At 49.1% G+C, this 15,293-nt stretch overlaps 1 protein-coding gene across 2 annotated transcripts in view; it reads right to left on the bottom strand.

Annotated features, from left to right (window-relative positions):
• Window positions 1-15,293, bottom strand: part of PLA2G6 (phospholipase A2, group VI (cytosolic, calcium-independent)) — a 73,516-nt gene that overhangs the window by 25,445 nt on the left and 32,778 nt on the right. The window contains exons 3-9 of one of the 2 annotated variants that reach the window (XM_006865191.1): window positions 12,771-12,986; window positions 11,604-11,787; window positions 11,258-11,445; window positions 8,240-8,336; window positions 6,778-6,960; window positions 1,121-1,229; window positions 168-323 (exon numbers count right to left, since the gene is read on the bottom strand). In XM_006865191.1, the coding sequence (XP_006865253.1) occupies window positions 168-323; window positions 1,121-1,229; window positions 6,778-6,960; window positions 8,240-8,336; window positions 11,258-11,445; window positions 11,604-11,787; window positions 12,771-12,986 (1,133 nt within the window). The remainder of the gene's footprint in view (window positions 1-167; window positions 324-1,120; window positions 1,230-6,777; window positions 6,961-8,239; window positions 8,337-11,257; window positions 11,446-11,603; window positions 11,788-12,770; window positions 12,987-15,293) is intronic. The other variant, XM_006865192.1, reaches the window with a different exon arrangement.

The following is a 15,293-nucleotide window of genomic DNA, read 5'->3' as shown; positions in this document are numbered from 1 at the left end:
CGTTAGCAGCCCAACACTTTTAACTCACTGTGCCACCAGGTCTCCTCAGCTGACTGACAGAGGCTGACCAGTCTTGACCCATTGACCTTGCCTCCCTTCAACCGTGTTGTTCCCACTGGGGCTGCGGGGAGCCCAGGGCCAGGGGACTTGGGAGGCAGGCAGCCTACCTAAGTTGCTGAGGTTGATCGGTAGGGGCTGTGCTCTTTCCGGGGAGATGGGGGGCTGTAGTGCGGAGGCGGAGCCCTGCTCCACAGGCATCCCTGGGATGAGTGGGTCGGCCCCTACAGTTCCCAGCAGAGCCAAGAGCGCTTTCCTGGTGACAACTTGCCATGGTTTGGGGAGGGGAGATGGCACAGGGTCAGAAAAGGTGTCAAGATGCAGGTGGGAGACCCCTCCTTTCTACACCTAGCTCCCTCTCCCATCTACCAGGTCACCAGGATGCATGGGGAGCTGGGAAACCTAGGAACCCGACTCCACCCTGGGGTGGGGAGTACTGACTCCACTGGTACACATTCTGAGCAGTCTCCTGGGGCCAGAGAAGGGCTGGACACCCCCACAGAAGACAAGTGGAGTAGGAGGGACCAGTCTTTCCCTTCTGCTCCAGTCTAGAGAGCACTCCCTCCTACAGTTGAGCAAGTCTCTAAACTGCTGAACACACAGTCCCCTTCTGAGTTCAAACGGGGTCAGCGGGCCAGCCTATGGGCAATCACCCCATATAGGAGATGGGGTAACTGAAAAGCCCGCCACATTATTAACACACACACTACGGGTCCTCCTCTGCAGTAACCTCTGCAGTGCCCTAATGCCCCACAGAGGGGGCGCCAGTCTCCGGGCTCGGGGGCTCTACATCTTACAGCTCTGAAGCCAAGGCAGGCTGTGTGAACAAACAGCGCATGCGCATGTGCCTGAGCCCCATCCAAACGGGCATGCACCCACAGTGAATTCCCCACGTGGGGCTGAGATCAACCCCTGCCCCAGCCGCACTGGGGTCCAGGCACCCTGAGATGAGATGAGGACCAGGAAGACCTCTGCCAGAGCTCAGGGTCCCTTCCTCCAGCCCCTGTACCTCCCAACACCCTTGCCCGCCCCCAAATTCTGCCCCAGAGTACACAGTGCCTACGTTTGCTGATCTTGGAAGCTATGAAGGCAGGAGTCTCCCCAAAGTCATTCTGGGTGTCCACCTCTGCCCCGAAGACAATCAGAGCTTTCACCATCTCTATGTTGTCTTTCTGTTGGGGATGGAAAGGAAACCAGCTCAAGGAAATGAAGGGGAAAAGGACCCCTGGCCTTCACCTTACCCATAATGGGGGGGGGGGGAGACAATAGGGCTCTTTCCATCCCATCACCTCACCTGGTATTGCAGCCTACCATTTGAAGTTCTGGCTTAAAGGTATCCCTAGGTGAGGGTGGAGCCCAGACTGACCAATAGGCTTAAAGGTATCCACAGGTGAGGGTCTAGGAGCCCAGACAGAAACTAGACTCCTCCTCCTCCCTGCCCATGTTCTCCACCTCCTGCTTGAAGGAAGCAGTGCCACTCTGGCACCTCAGGGACCGTGGGGCCAATGAAGAGTCAGCTATGGATGGCTTTCAGGAGTAGCAAAGAGGGAGGGAATAAGAAAAGGGAATACCATTTCTAACAGGGTAGCCAGGCACTGGTGCAGCCTTCACAGCTAGCTTCTCTCCACAGAGTATCATACCTTTAAACACTTGGAGTCTGTCTTATAGGACAAACTCATGGACTGGCCACTTGAGAACCTGACTTCTGGTCACCTCCCTGCCTTTGGGCCCAGTTTCCTAGAGGATGAAGGGTGCATCTAAAAGGGGGTTTCTAAACAGTTCTTCATATACCATTAGGGTTTATACGGGCACAGATTCATATGTTTTCATTGTTTATTATAATTGAGTTGATTCCATGTGTGCAAAGTAGAAACTGCCTCCCAGGTTTCCTCTTGGTCTATGTACAAGTTCCTCATGAGAAATTAAATATTCTGGAATACTCATTCTCCACAATGTTGTCCATAGCTTGTCACAATCCACACACGCGAAAGGCTTTGCATACTCAGTAAACCACAAGTAAATATCTTCCTGGTATTCTCTGCTTTCAGCCAAGATCCTTCTGACATCAGTTTGTTGAAAGATTTCAATTTGTATTCCATAAATTCCCAGAGATTTATTCTTTGCCAACGCCTTAAGTGCACCGTGGACTTCTTCCTTCAGTATCATTGGCTCTTGAAATGGTAGAACATCACTGGTTGGCCAAGTAGCTGTCTTCCAAGTCTCTTGGCATAAGAGTGCCAACAGTGCTTCATTAGTTTGTTAGAAGACTTCAATTTGCACCCATTAATTCTTAGAGCCTTGTGTTTCCTCAGTACCTTTAAACTACCTCTTGAAATGGCTGAACATCGACCACTTCTTTTAGGTACAGTGACTGTGTGCATTCCTTCCATTTTGTTGTTGTTGATGTTTTCTGCATTATTTAATATTTTGCTCCCAAATCCTTTAACATTGCAAGTTGAGCTTGAGTTCTTTTCTTCATTACTTTCAGCTTGAGAAATATTGAACACGCTCTTTCCTTTTGGTTTTCTAACATCAGCTCTTTGCATAGTTCTATACTTGATTTCATCGTCGTGAGCTGTCCTTTGAAATACTCTGTTGAGCTCTTTTACTTCATTTCTTGCATTGACTTTAGCTTCTCTAAGCTCAAGAGCAATCAATGCCTAGGATTATCCATCTTTAGGCGTTTAATTTCCTTTTCGGCAATTTTCAATTTTCCTAGATTCATACTTCCTATGTTCCATGTTCTGATTATTAATTGTTGTTTACAACTGTTTCTCCTCATTCAGGTCATCATGGTCAACTCGACTTTGAGAACGCAGCAGCTCTTCCCCAGTCGTATTTTGAATGTTTTCCAACCTGAGGGGTTGGTCTTCTGGCACTATCTGACAATACTCTGGTGCTCTTCATCATGTTTCCATATTGAATATTCTGGTATCTGACAGTCGTCCACTGCTATTTGTAAGATTTTCAGTGACTAAATAATCCATCTCGCCTTCTTCCTAGTCTGTATTAATCTGGAAGCTCATCTGAAACCTCTCTACCACACATGACTGCTGGTATTTAAAATGCAGCTCATAGAGCTTCTAACATCACAGCAACATGCAAGCCACCACAGTGTGACAAACTGACAGACGAGTGGTGGATTTTTTTGGTTACTTATGGAGCTGGTTTTCCACTTCAGGCAGGGCTATGTCATTTCCTTCAAAGTTAATTTCAGTGACTTTGATTAACTGAGTTTAATGAAATTGTGATACCCGTCTCTGTCAAGGCGGTTCATGAATATGACAAAAACTGGTCTATGGGCCTGAGTCTGCGTTCCTTTCAGAGGGTCTGTGAGGTCAAAATGCGATTCATAAAAATAGCAAGATGGTAGCTGCCTTTTGCATTGAGCTGACATCTACCTGGAGAAAGGAAAAGTAATCGCAGTTGCCAGCTCCCACAAATCAACAGTCTGGTACCAGAGCCAATAGTGAGCGTGCTTTTGTTTGCCGCCATGCACTAACTTAAAAACAAAAAGCCCATTCCACTTAGGAAAACCCTCAAATAAACCCAAAACAAGACTGTCTTAAGGATCCAAACCCCCTGCCATAGAGTTGATTCGGACTCAGAGATAGGACTGGAGACAAAGAGATGAGAGTAGATCTGTCCCATAGGGTTTCCAGGCTGTCAATCTTTATAGGGGCAGACTGTACAGCTGGTGGGTTCAAACCCCTGACCTTATGGGTAGTGGCTAAGCACTTGAATGACTGTATCACCAGGGCTCCTTGCCTTAATGGAGCAGTAAACCTGACTACGTTTATTCAGTTTTGATCCCTGCATCTGCATCTTTTGATGATTCTGTGCTAAGAATCGAAGAAGATCCATCAAGCATTTCTGCAGCCCATCAAGTCTTGGGGAAAGGGCCTTGTGCGGTTGTTTGAGTTGTAAGATGAACGAACCGCCTTCTTTTTTTCTTCATGGAGCTCCATTTTGACTTGAATAACTAACTGATACGACGATGGTTTTTCTCAGAAGTGAATGCCGTGAGTCTTGTCGCATCAATAGCCACAGTGATCTGAAAACAGCTGATGGTAATTTTTGCCAATCGTAAAAATCACGCTTTCCAGCCAAAATGAGAAGTTCAGCACACCTGTACATCCCACCGTGGGCTTAGCAGCATCCCAATATTTCCAGACTTTTCTGATGAGATCAGTGGCAATATTTACAAAGGTGAGGGGCTTTCATAGTTGAATAAAATGAGGCGTCTCTGGGGGGAGGCACAAATGGGTAAAGGCTTGGCGGCTACTAACAGAAAAGCTGACGGTTCAAATCGACCCAAAGGCACCTTGGGAAAAAGCCTGGTGCTCATGCAAACTCTATGGAGCAAAGCTGTACTCTGACACACATTGGGGGGGGGGGGGGGGGGACGCTGGGAATCTAAGTCAACTTCATGGCAGCTGGTTTGGTTTGGGGGTTTATAATAAAATGGGAGAATGTTTGGAAGTTATGCATAATCAGAGAACCAGTATTCTCCAAAGGATGATACAAGAACAAGTATGGGCAAGATCCAAACAAAGTATGCCACCCGACAACGGCTTTAACGTAACAAAACACCAAGAGTCCACTGAGGATTTCAGAGACCACCCCGCCACTTTCCAGAAGCTACCATTTATCAAGGTGTGAAGGAGTTGTTGTTAAGTACTGTCAAGTCCGTTCCCTGTGTAAAGGGTTTCCAAAGTTGTAAATCTTTGCAGGAGCAGAAAGCCTCATCTTTCTCCCGTGCAGCGACTGGTGGGCTAGAACTACTGACCTTGTGGTTCAGAGTCTACTGCTTTTCCTACAGAGCCACACGGTTCCAGGTTTGCAGTAGTATCAATGAATAGCCACAGTGATCCAAAAATACTCCTTCCTTTTCCAACTACATTATCTGTGTGAGGCAAAACTGGCTTCACATTCTACAACAAAACAATACACTGCAAGAGATTAAATGTAGGCAACATGAGATTACCCATGTCTGCTATGAAGCCAAGCATTAAAAAGATCTGAAAAAAATGTTACACAATGAGACTCTTCTCTCTCTTTTTAAAAAATGTTATTTATGTTAGCAGGCCTGGGTTTATTGTTTTAAAGTAAATTGATAATCATCTTCTAACATTTCTCACTTCTGATTTCTAACAGTAAATATTGCTGTTGTAGATGCTAAGTGCCTTTGACGTTGGCTCCAATTCAGAGCACCTCTGTATAGGGTTTCCAAGCAGCAGCAGGTGGGTTTGAACCGCAGACCTTGTGATAAGTTCAATGTATATCCTGCAGTGCCACACCAGGTCTCCATGGTAAATACAGGTAGATATAATTCCATATAAACAAAAATTCTTGGAGATTCCCAATAATTTTGAAGAGTATGAAGGGACCAAGTTGAGGATTAATAAACTAGATGATTCTAAGGGCCCATTCAGTGCTAAAAATGTCCCTGGGTTTATTTTTAGCTTCAGCCTCTTGAGCAATAAAGTCCCCTCTGTAGTAATGACCTTTTGTATAAAACAAGATGTCTCTGAAATCTACTACTTTTAGAATCTCAGAACTCTCTCCCGCCCCATCACTTGTGTGCATATGGTATTGCTGCAGAACCCATGTCTCTTCCATAATAACGTAGGTTGCTAATTGGAAGGCTGCTGATTCTAGTCTGCCCAGAGGTACCTTGGGAAAAAACTTGTCAAGTGTCATCAAGTCTGTTCTCATGAACCCTATAGGGGTTTCCAAGGAGTGGCTGGTGGAACTGAACTGTCGACCTTGCATTTCAAACTGACCTGGAAGTTCAGTGCTTATCCTACAGAGCCACACTAGGCAAAAAACTGTCATTGAACACTCTATGGAGCACCGTTCTCCTTGGACACACACGGGAATGCCATAAATTAGATTTGACTAGATGGCAGCTGGTTGTTTGATTTCTTACCCTGAACCCACAGCCCTGGAGGTGATATGGGTTAGGCACTGGGCTGCAAACTATAAGGTCAGAGGTTCAAATCCACCAGCCACTCTGGGCGACAGAGGAGACCGTCTGCTCCTGTAAAGAGTTTCAGTCTCACAAACTGTGTCACTATGAGTGGGAACCAACTCTGCTGTGGGCTGAAGAATATGAGCATTAGCCCCACAGTCAGGCTGCAAAGACTAAGAGCAGGAACTAGGTTCTCACAGAAATACAAACGCATGACAGTCGCCTCCCCGGGGCTACCAAACTGTGTCAGCAGGCCCTGCCTTCCGAAAGTTCACAGCCTGGAAATGACTGTTTTCTCCAGATAGTGATGCAGACAGAGCTCAGAGACTCAGCCCAGGCCAGGCACTTACGTGTGTCATCTGGACAGTCACCAGGGAGTTGTCAAATGCCTCCCAATTAATCTCCCAATGACTTGTCCAGGTAGATATCGATAGCTCCATTTTCCAGATAAGGAAACTGAGGCTAAAAGTGATGTGATTTGCCCAAGGTCACCGGCAGCAGCCAGAAGTGTACTTTTTCCTTCTCACCAGAGGCAGAGGAGTAAAAGGTACTGGGGTACAGGGGAAGGACAGTTACTGTGGGCTGAGAGGGAGCACGGAAGGCTTCCTGGAGGAGGAGGCAGGCTCTGAGCACAGTCTTGCAAGGAAAGGCAGAGGAGCACTATGGGGACCCAGCCTTGTGCTCAGCGCTGCGGTCCTCCCCTCTCCCTGCTGGCCCAGGGCAAGAGGACACTGGCGTGGGCTCACCGACATGGCCAGATGCAGTGGGGTGTTGCCATGCTCGCCACGGGCATCAGCGTTGGCCCCATAGGTCAGCAACACCATGACGCATTCGAAGCGGTTGCGCATCACGGCCACGTGCAGGGCTGTGTTCCCCGCGGAGCTGGTGCTATTCACATCACAACCCCGCTTCAGCAGCATGCGAGCCATCTGCAAGAGACAGAGAGAGGGGCCCAGGCCCCTGTCAATGGGGAGCAGGGGGGCACCGAGCATCACCCCCTCCTCCCTGAGAGGCCTTCAGGGCTTGGGTCTCCAGAAAGCTCTAGCAACAAAAAGAGCCCAATCTTGGGGTGGACTTAGATCTTGACCCCCACACCCTCAGCACCCCAAGAGCTAGGGACAGAAAGCAGGAAAAGTGCCAACTATTGGAAGAGGCCCCCAGGTCCTTGGAGCCTGTCCCTGAATTGCTCTACTCCCTGAGGACTCCCTGGGACTGCAAAGGTGTCATCCCTTCCCAGATCCTGCCAACACCCCAGATCCCAGCAGCCCCAGAGAGCCTGGCTCAGGAGAAAGAGCAAGCCTGAACCCCAATCCATCCCACCTTGTCCCAGGTGTGTGAGTCTGTGGGGGGTGCCTGCATGCCTTTGCACCTCAGTTTCCCCTTCAGTGAAATAGAATGTGAGTCCCAGCCTCAGGGGACATGGTGATGGTCAAAGACAAAGGCTGCACACTAAGTCTGACCTGGCATCTAGTTCTACTTCAGAGAGGGGCTCAGCAGAGGCAGGGACCCCGACTGTGGGGCATGGCATTTAAGGGCAGGTCAGGCAGCGTCCTGGCACCACTGAACTGCACTTCCTGGCAAAAGGGCCAGAGAAGTCCATATTCCAGAGGGACCAAGTGTGGTTTTGAGATAGACTCCAGGGGAAATAACTAGCCAGACTCTTGTGGGTGTGGCTGGACCTAACACCACCGCCACCATCACCATCACCACCATCACCACTACCATCATCACTACCATCACCACCACCACCATTACCATCACCACCAACACCATCACCACTACCATCATCACCATCATCACTACCACCACCATTACCATCACCACCATCATCACCACCACTACCATTACCACCACCACCACCACCACCACCATCTTCATCATCTCCATCAACATCCTCAACACATCACCTTTTGTTCATGAAGCACTTGACAAACGAGAATTTTCTCATGCATGACCTCACTGACTTCACACTCAGGTTCCCACCCCCAAGAAGTCTTCCCGATGACTCCAGAGCCAGGTGAAGACACAGGCTCAGAGGGGTGAACCCCACACACAGTGAGCATATCCCAACTCTCCGTGAGCTCCTCTGCTTATGGGCCCCTCATGAGATCAGCCCCCCAAATGTCACCCTCAAGGTCTTCTCAGGAGCCTCTTCCTGCCAGCAGCTTAAGCATGCAGGCCCCGCCCACTCCCTTAGACTCCACCTACCTCTGCAGTCTTAGCCCAGTGCAGGGGGCTGGCTCCGTAGCGAGGGTCTTTGCTGTGGATCTGGTTGCAGTCCATGCTGATGATCATTTCCGCACATCTGCAGAGAGAGGGGCCGAGGCAGTGACGAGAGGCTGGAGCGGGCCTGGCATTGCGATAGGCCCTGACTCGGCGTGCCCTCCACTGCTCAGGGAAAGTTCCAACTGCAGAGCAAGTTGTAAACACACCAAGGAGCATGGGTGCCAGGGGTGTCTTGAGGCCCCACCCCCCAAAGCACATTCAAGCCCGCTCCTCCAGGAAGCCTTCCCAGATGATTGCAGTCACTCACGTCCACTCTGGTGCTGGTGCAAATGCCATGCAGGCTGAAGTCCAGCCCCAGCTCCTCAGGAGAGACCCCGTGCAAAGGATCAGAGACGATCAGCAGCAGAGGGTCTGTCATGCATTGAATTATGTCCCCCCATCAAAATACGTGTTGTTATTCGTGTTCTGACTCATAGACCCTGTATAGGGTTTCCAAGGCTGTAAACCTTTCCACAACTGGAAAGCCTCATCTTTCACCCTTGCAGTGTGGGTGGGCTCTAACCACCAACCTTGTGGTTTGTAGTAAACCGCAAAGGGGCTCCCAGAGCTATAGCACAGTCTCTGGTCACAGGCGAGTCTTAGAACCTGTGGGTGGTGACAGACTCTCCCTGCTGGGTCCTATGAGGAGCGTGGCAGCAGGAAGCAAGCTCTGGTCTGGGATGACTCACTGTGTATGTTCAGTGATGTGCTCGCTGTGTGGTCACATGTGGCCTGGGGTATTTGAGGAGACAGTACACTGGGCAAGGTGCTAGCAGGCTGCTGGAGCCCAGCACGAGCAGGGTGTTGTGAGACCCAGTGGGTGGACAAGCACATCACAGCCAGTCGGTGTCCATTTGGAGGCTACCTGGCTCTTGGAGGTAAGGTGTTTGTTTTTCTCCAATGACTCAGTCAAGTCTTCCTCAAAGTTCTCATTCACTGTGGCCAGGTATGGGGAAATCAGGCAAGCCCTGGTGGGGCAACAAGTGCTTGGCTGCTAAGCAAAAGGTCAGCTATCCTAAACTACTAGCAGCTCCGTCAGTCAGAGAAAAGGCCTGGTGTTGGGCTCCCACAAAGGTCCCAGCCGGTAAACCTATGGGGCGCTTCCACTCTGTTGTGTAGGGTCGTGATGCTGTGAAATCGACTCAAGGACACACAATACAGGGAGAATGAAGGAGAGGAGACTGAGCCAGGTTTTGACCCTGTAGGGCAAACGGCAGCCCTACAGGAATAACAAGGGGGAGCCCAGAAAAGAAAAACACTCTCTGGGGTCTCTTCTTGCTGTGAGGTTGACATGTATGTCCCCTGTCCTTCATTCATCCCTGTACAGCCAGCACTGACCACTGTGTCTAGGGATGGAGAATAGGTTAAAACAGCCAGAGGGCTTCCTTGGTTGTAATCTTTATGGAAGCAGATCACTGGCTCTTTCTCCTGTAAAGCTGCTGGGTAGGTTTGAAACACCGACCTTTGGGTTAGCATCTGAGCACTTAACTGCTGTGCCACCAGGGCTCCCTGAGAAAGCTCCAGTTCTCCCCAGATCAGAGCAGCCTGGCCCCTGCCTCCCAGCAGGACACCATCAGGACAGGAAGGCAGTGTGTAAGCAGCTGGGCCCAGGCCATCTTGCCAAGCACTCCTGCGCTCTGAGCCAAGCAGAGGCTGCAGGACCCCGTCACCATGGAGAAGCTGTTCAGATCAGGCTAGAGGCCGCCATGGAAGTGGATACAAGTTGCCTGGACCCTCCAAGCCTTGGGGTTGTCTGAGACTCCAGCCCCGAGCACCACCTGGGGGAACTGGGAAACAGGGGCCCAGGAAAGGCTAGGATCGTTTTTCTCCAGTTTGGGAGAAGGAAACTTGTGGTCTGAAATGATGTTGCATTCCAGAAAAATATCGTTTAAAATCAGGAAAGATGTGCGCCAGGGTTGTATTCTTGCACCATACTTATTCAACTTGTACGTGGAGCAGATAACCTGAGAAGCTGGATTAGATGAGGAAGAGTGTGGTATCCGGATCAGAGGAAGGCTCAGTAATAACCTGTCACATGCAGATGACACAAGCTAGCTTGCTGAAAGAGAGAAGAGCACTTAAAGCACTTATTAATGAAGATCAAAGACCACAGCCTTTAATATGGATTTCACCTCAATAGGAAGAGAACAAAAATGTTCACAACTGGACCAATAAGCAACAGCATAGAAAATGCAGCAAAGATTAAAATTGCTAAGGATTTCATTTTACTTGCATCCACAATCAATGCCCATGAAAGGAGCAGTCAAGAAATCAAATTATAATATTATACTGGGCAAATATGCGGTAAAATATCTCTTCAAAGTGCTAAAGAGCAAAGTTAATCACGCTGCGGGATTAAGTGTGCTGGAGTCATGCTGTGGTAGTTTTAATTGCCTTATGTGCATATGAAAGCTAGAAGGAAGACTGAAGAATTGATTCCTTTGAATTATGGTGTTGATGAAGAATACTGAATATACCAGGCACTGCTGGAAGAATGGACAAGTCTGTCTTGGAGGAAATACAGCCAGAATGCTTCTTAGCAGGAAGGATGGAGAGACGTCGTCTCATATACTTAGGACGTATCATTGGAAAGGACCAGTCTTTGGAGAAGGACATGATGCTGGGTAAAATAGAGGGTCAGTGAAAGAGAGGGTGACCCTCAGTGAGATGGAGCAACTGATGATTTTGAGAATGGCGCAGGGGTGGCGTGTTTCCTGTTGTATGTGAGGTTGCGAGGAGTCAGAACCAACTCGATAGCACCTAACAACTAACAACCAGAAAATTGTAAACGTTCTGTTTCTTGCACTGAGATGCACGTGCCTACACATCTGCCCTGCATCTCCTTCTTTGTGCCGGCCCACCCCTGGTACTCAGCACTGAGGCTGGTGGAGCTGAAGCCCCTGTGCTAATGAGGGGCTTCCCACACTCTGTGAGGACCCCTGTTCGCCGGGGAGCACTTACCCCTTGTGAGAGAATTTCATGGCGGCGTGGATGGGGTAACCACTGGGACCCAGGATGTTGCACCGGGCATTACAGAGCAGCAACACGCGAACCATCTCCTGCTTCCCCATCTGGCAGGCCAGGTGCAGCGGGGTCAGCCCCTGGTTGTTGACCTGGTTCAGGCCGCCCGACGCATTCTTGCCTAGGAGCTGACAATAGTACAACAGGGCAGTGGGTTTGACTTTTTTGGTTCCGTAACACTCCTGAAGCTCACCCACGCCTTCCTATCCCCAGCTCATTCATCTGCTCAGGGGCTTAGTGATGTGTCACCAGCATGCAGTGGTCCTGGCCCTCCACCCCTGCTCACCTGCAGCACCTGGGGGTTGTCACCCTGAACAGCATAGTGGAAAGCGGTCTCTCCGTTGTTGTCGGTGACGTCCATCTGCACATGGCAATACTGCACCAGCTCCACCAGCGTCTCCCCATCGCCCTTGCGGCAGGCCAGGTGCAGGGGCGTGCAGCCCTCCTCATTCTCTGTGCTGTTGGCGTAGCTGTGGGGAACGGGCCAAGGGGATGAGTGGGTTAGGTACCAGGTAGGAAGAGGCGCTGAGACACCCAAGTACAGAAGCAGAAGCAGAGGTTAGGGTACTCTGACATTCATGTTGTGCTCAACCTGACGCTTAAACTCAAGGCAAATTTGGAACTCATTTGCACTTGGTGTGATCTGAATCCAAACCCCTGGATAAGACATGCCCAGGGCCACACTAGTGTGAAGAGGGCAGTGGGGTGGCATCAAAAGGGTCACAGAAAGCCGAAATCTCACTAACCTCGGGCAAGTCACTTAACCTCTTGGGGCTTCAATATCCTTATCTAGAATAAAACATAAAAAAAGACAAACAGTCATACCTGCCATGTCTGCCCTAGTGAATGAACAGAACTGTCCATCAGACAGTAACTAAAGAACTGTCCACAGAGAAGGAAAACTTCAATGCTCAAGAACACGCCTGTAAACTATGAAGTGCATGAAGTTCTGGGCTTTGGCCTGGGAGAGTTGCCTGTAATGGAGAACCAGAGGTGTGGCTACCTCAGGACAAGAGGGCACAGTGGTACGAGCCCTGTGGACGGGCCTGGCTCCACACCCTAACCAGGGGGCACCCGTCAGTGTATCTGCTGACTACATGAAGGCAAGTGATCCAGCTTCCAGAAGGGCCACTGGATCTTTCAGAGGAGACTTCAAGGATGGGTAGCCAGACTTCATGAAGGTGTCATGAGGACAGAATTTCATGGTGGGTGTGAAATGGTAGTACGGGCCTAAACACTGGGCAGTCCTTACAAACGTGATACTTTTCCTTCTGACTCGATTCAGCATTCTTATGTTCAAACCTAAGGGCCATGCTGTTCCTTTTGAAATCACACTATCTGGGCCACCTTTGAGTTGACTGAAGGGATCGGAGGCAGGACGGAGAGGCTCCCACCCGCGCCCGCTCCACACATGCAGGTGCACACACAGTGTCCACGCGCGTCTTCTGCCCACCTGATGATGCGGCTGTGATGGAAGCACTCGCGGACCCCCAGCTCCACGGCCACGTGGGTCACTGACCAGCTGGGGTGGCTGCGGATTAGGTCTGTCAGCTGCTGCAGGACCTCCACTTGCAGCACCTGAAGCGAGCTCTCGTAGAAGGGCGGCAGCTGGGAAGAATAATGCTGGAAATTCATCAGGGCGTCAGCCTCTGGCTCCAGCTGGAAGAGCCTGTGGAGCCAGGACAAAGGAGCAAGGAACAGAAGTGAGGCACGCCAGGCCTTGGGACTCACGAGCAGGCCTTGACCTGCTTACGCTGTGGACTGACCAGCTCCACCTGCACAGCCACATCCTCAAGAGTCTAGACTTCCTTTTTTTCCTGAAAAGAGTTCCTTTCTTTTTTTTTTTTTTTTTTTTTTTTTTTTTTTGGGGGGGGGGTGTGTGTACCATTATATGGTGCTTTAATAGTTTATCAAAGCCTGGCCATATCCACTAATTTGACTACCTCATTTGAGAGACCCCTTACAGATGTTGCTGCTGAGGGCCATCAAGTCATTCCAACTGATAGTGACCCAAGTGACGGACGAGAACTACCCTCAGGGTCTCAGTCTGGGACCTCGACAGAGGACCACTGTGGTTGAGTGCTTGGCACTACTGGGCACGCTGGCAATTCAAACTTACCAGACTTTCCTGGGCGAATGATGTGGCAGTCTGCTTCATAAAGATGTGCAGCCTTGGAAACCCTATCGGCAGTTCTACTCTGCCCAACAGAGTCTCTAAGAGTCAGAATTGACTTGATTGCAAGGGACTTGGGAATCTTGAAGAAAGCCAAGTCTCCAGGTCTTTCTTCAGCAGAGTTTCTGGGTAGGTTCAGACTGCTAACCTTCTGACTAGCAGCCAGGGCCCCTCTCTAGCACATTTGTTATTGTTGTGACGAGTCATTTCCAACTCAGAGCAACCCTCTGTACAACAGAACGAAGCACTGCCTGGCCCTGTACCATCCTCACAACTGTTATGCTTGAAGCCACTGCTGTGTCACTGTGCCAATCTGTCTTGTTGGGGGTCTTCCTCTTTTTCACCGACTCTCCATTTTACCAAGCATGACATCCTTCTCCAAGGATTGGTCCCTTCTAATAACATGTCCGGAGTTATTAAGAGGGACCAGTACCTGAAAAGGGACATCATGCTTGGTAAAGTGGAAAATAAATGACTAACTAAAATAAATACTGGTGAGAAAAAAGGATGGGAAATAAAGGAAAGATAAGAGACACGGGACATATAATGAAAAGATCTAATATACATATAAGTGGTGCCCTGGAAGCAGAGAGAAAAGGAGTTGGCTAGAACTATATTTGATGTAAATGTCTGAGAACTTTGCAAAACTGATTTTGAAAAATTATTCCACTAAGATAGGATATTCACTCTTACTCCCTCAAAATAAGCAAGCCAGAAATCCACTTAGCGGCACCTTGCGGCAGTTACAAAACATGACCCTAAATTCTCTGGCACTCCTACCATGGAATGGAGGAAATCTGTGCCTCTTTCTCACTTAATCTGGCTCTACAACTGCTTTGGACTCTTGGTATGGCGCTGTAGGATCAGCCCTGGACTGCAAACCACAAGGTCGGCAGTACAAACCCACCAGCTGCTCCTTGGAAACCCCATACGAGATTGCTATGAGTCAGAACTGACTCAATGGCACTTAACAACGACAACATAACTGCTTTATCAATGGAATGTGGTAGATGTGATACTCTCTCTGTTTGCAGACTAAGGCCTTAAGAGACGGGAAGCTTCTACTTTCTTTCTCTTGGGACCCAGACATCATTTCATAAGGACGCTGAAGTAATCCACAGAGAAGACTTTTTTTTGTGAACTGAGAGATAGTTTACATGGGAGAACATAGGCTTTACGTCATTGTTTCATTGAAATGATTACAATCTCCTCCATGCATCATCATTCAACAGTATTTGCTTCCATTCCCTCTGTTTTTCTTTTTTTTTTTTTTTTTTTTTTTTTTTTTGGGGGGGGGGGAGGTGGGGGAGATGTACACAAAAACACTCAGGAATATATAATAATTTAAACAACCTAAGGGCACATTCTGCAAGCCTGCCTCCTGGCTGCCAGCACTCAGTCCCTCTCTTTCCATGAGTCTAGAGTCCTCAGCTGCTCTCTATCTCCACGTCCTCATCTCTGCCTCCATCTCTGGTGACGCTGCTTCTCTGGATACAGCCCCACATTCTGCTTGTACTCTTCTCCCTTGATGGTCCTAGGGGCCTCTGTTTCTGGACTGTAAGATTAACTACTCCCCCGTTTTCGTTACAAAACTTCTACCTTTATAGTTGTGACAGTAGCAATTAGTCATGATAACAATCACTCATTATTGAATCATAAGAATCTTATCTCCATCTCTTTTTACCAGACTGTCTAGACATGAAGAAAACTATTCAGTGGTTCCTCTATCTTCCCCTGCACGCTTTTAAACTAAACTTCCTCTTGGAAACTTGTAAGCCAGTCACTTCGTGCTTTTATCGCCCC

The sequence above is a fragment of the Chrysochloris asiatica genome, unplaced genomic scaffold (genome assembly GCF_000296735.1).
Source record: "Chrysochloris asiatica unplaced genomic scaffold, ChrAsi1.0 scaffold00076, whole genome shotgun sequence".
Taxonomy (NCBI): domain Eukaryota; kingdom Metazoa; phylum Chordata; class Mammalia; order Afrosoricida; family Chrysochloridae; genus Chrysochloris; species Chrysochloris asiatica.
The sequence above is the reverse complement of the archived record's forward strand: the minus strand, read 5'-3'. Positions and strand labels throughout refer to the sequence as shown.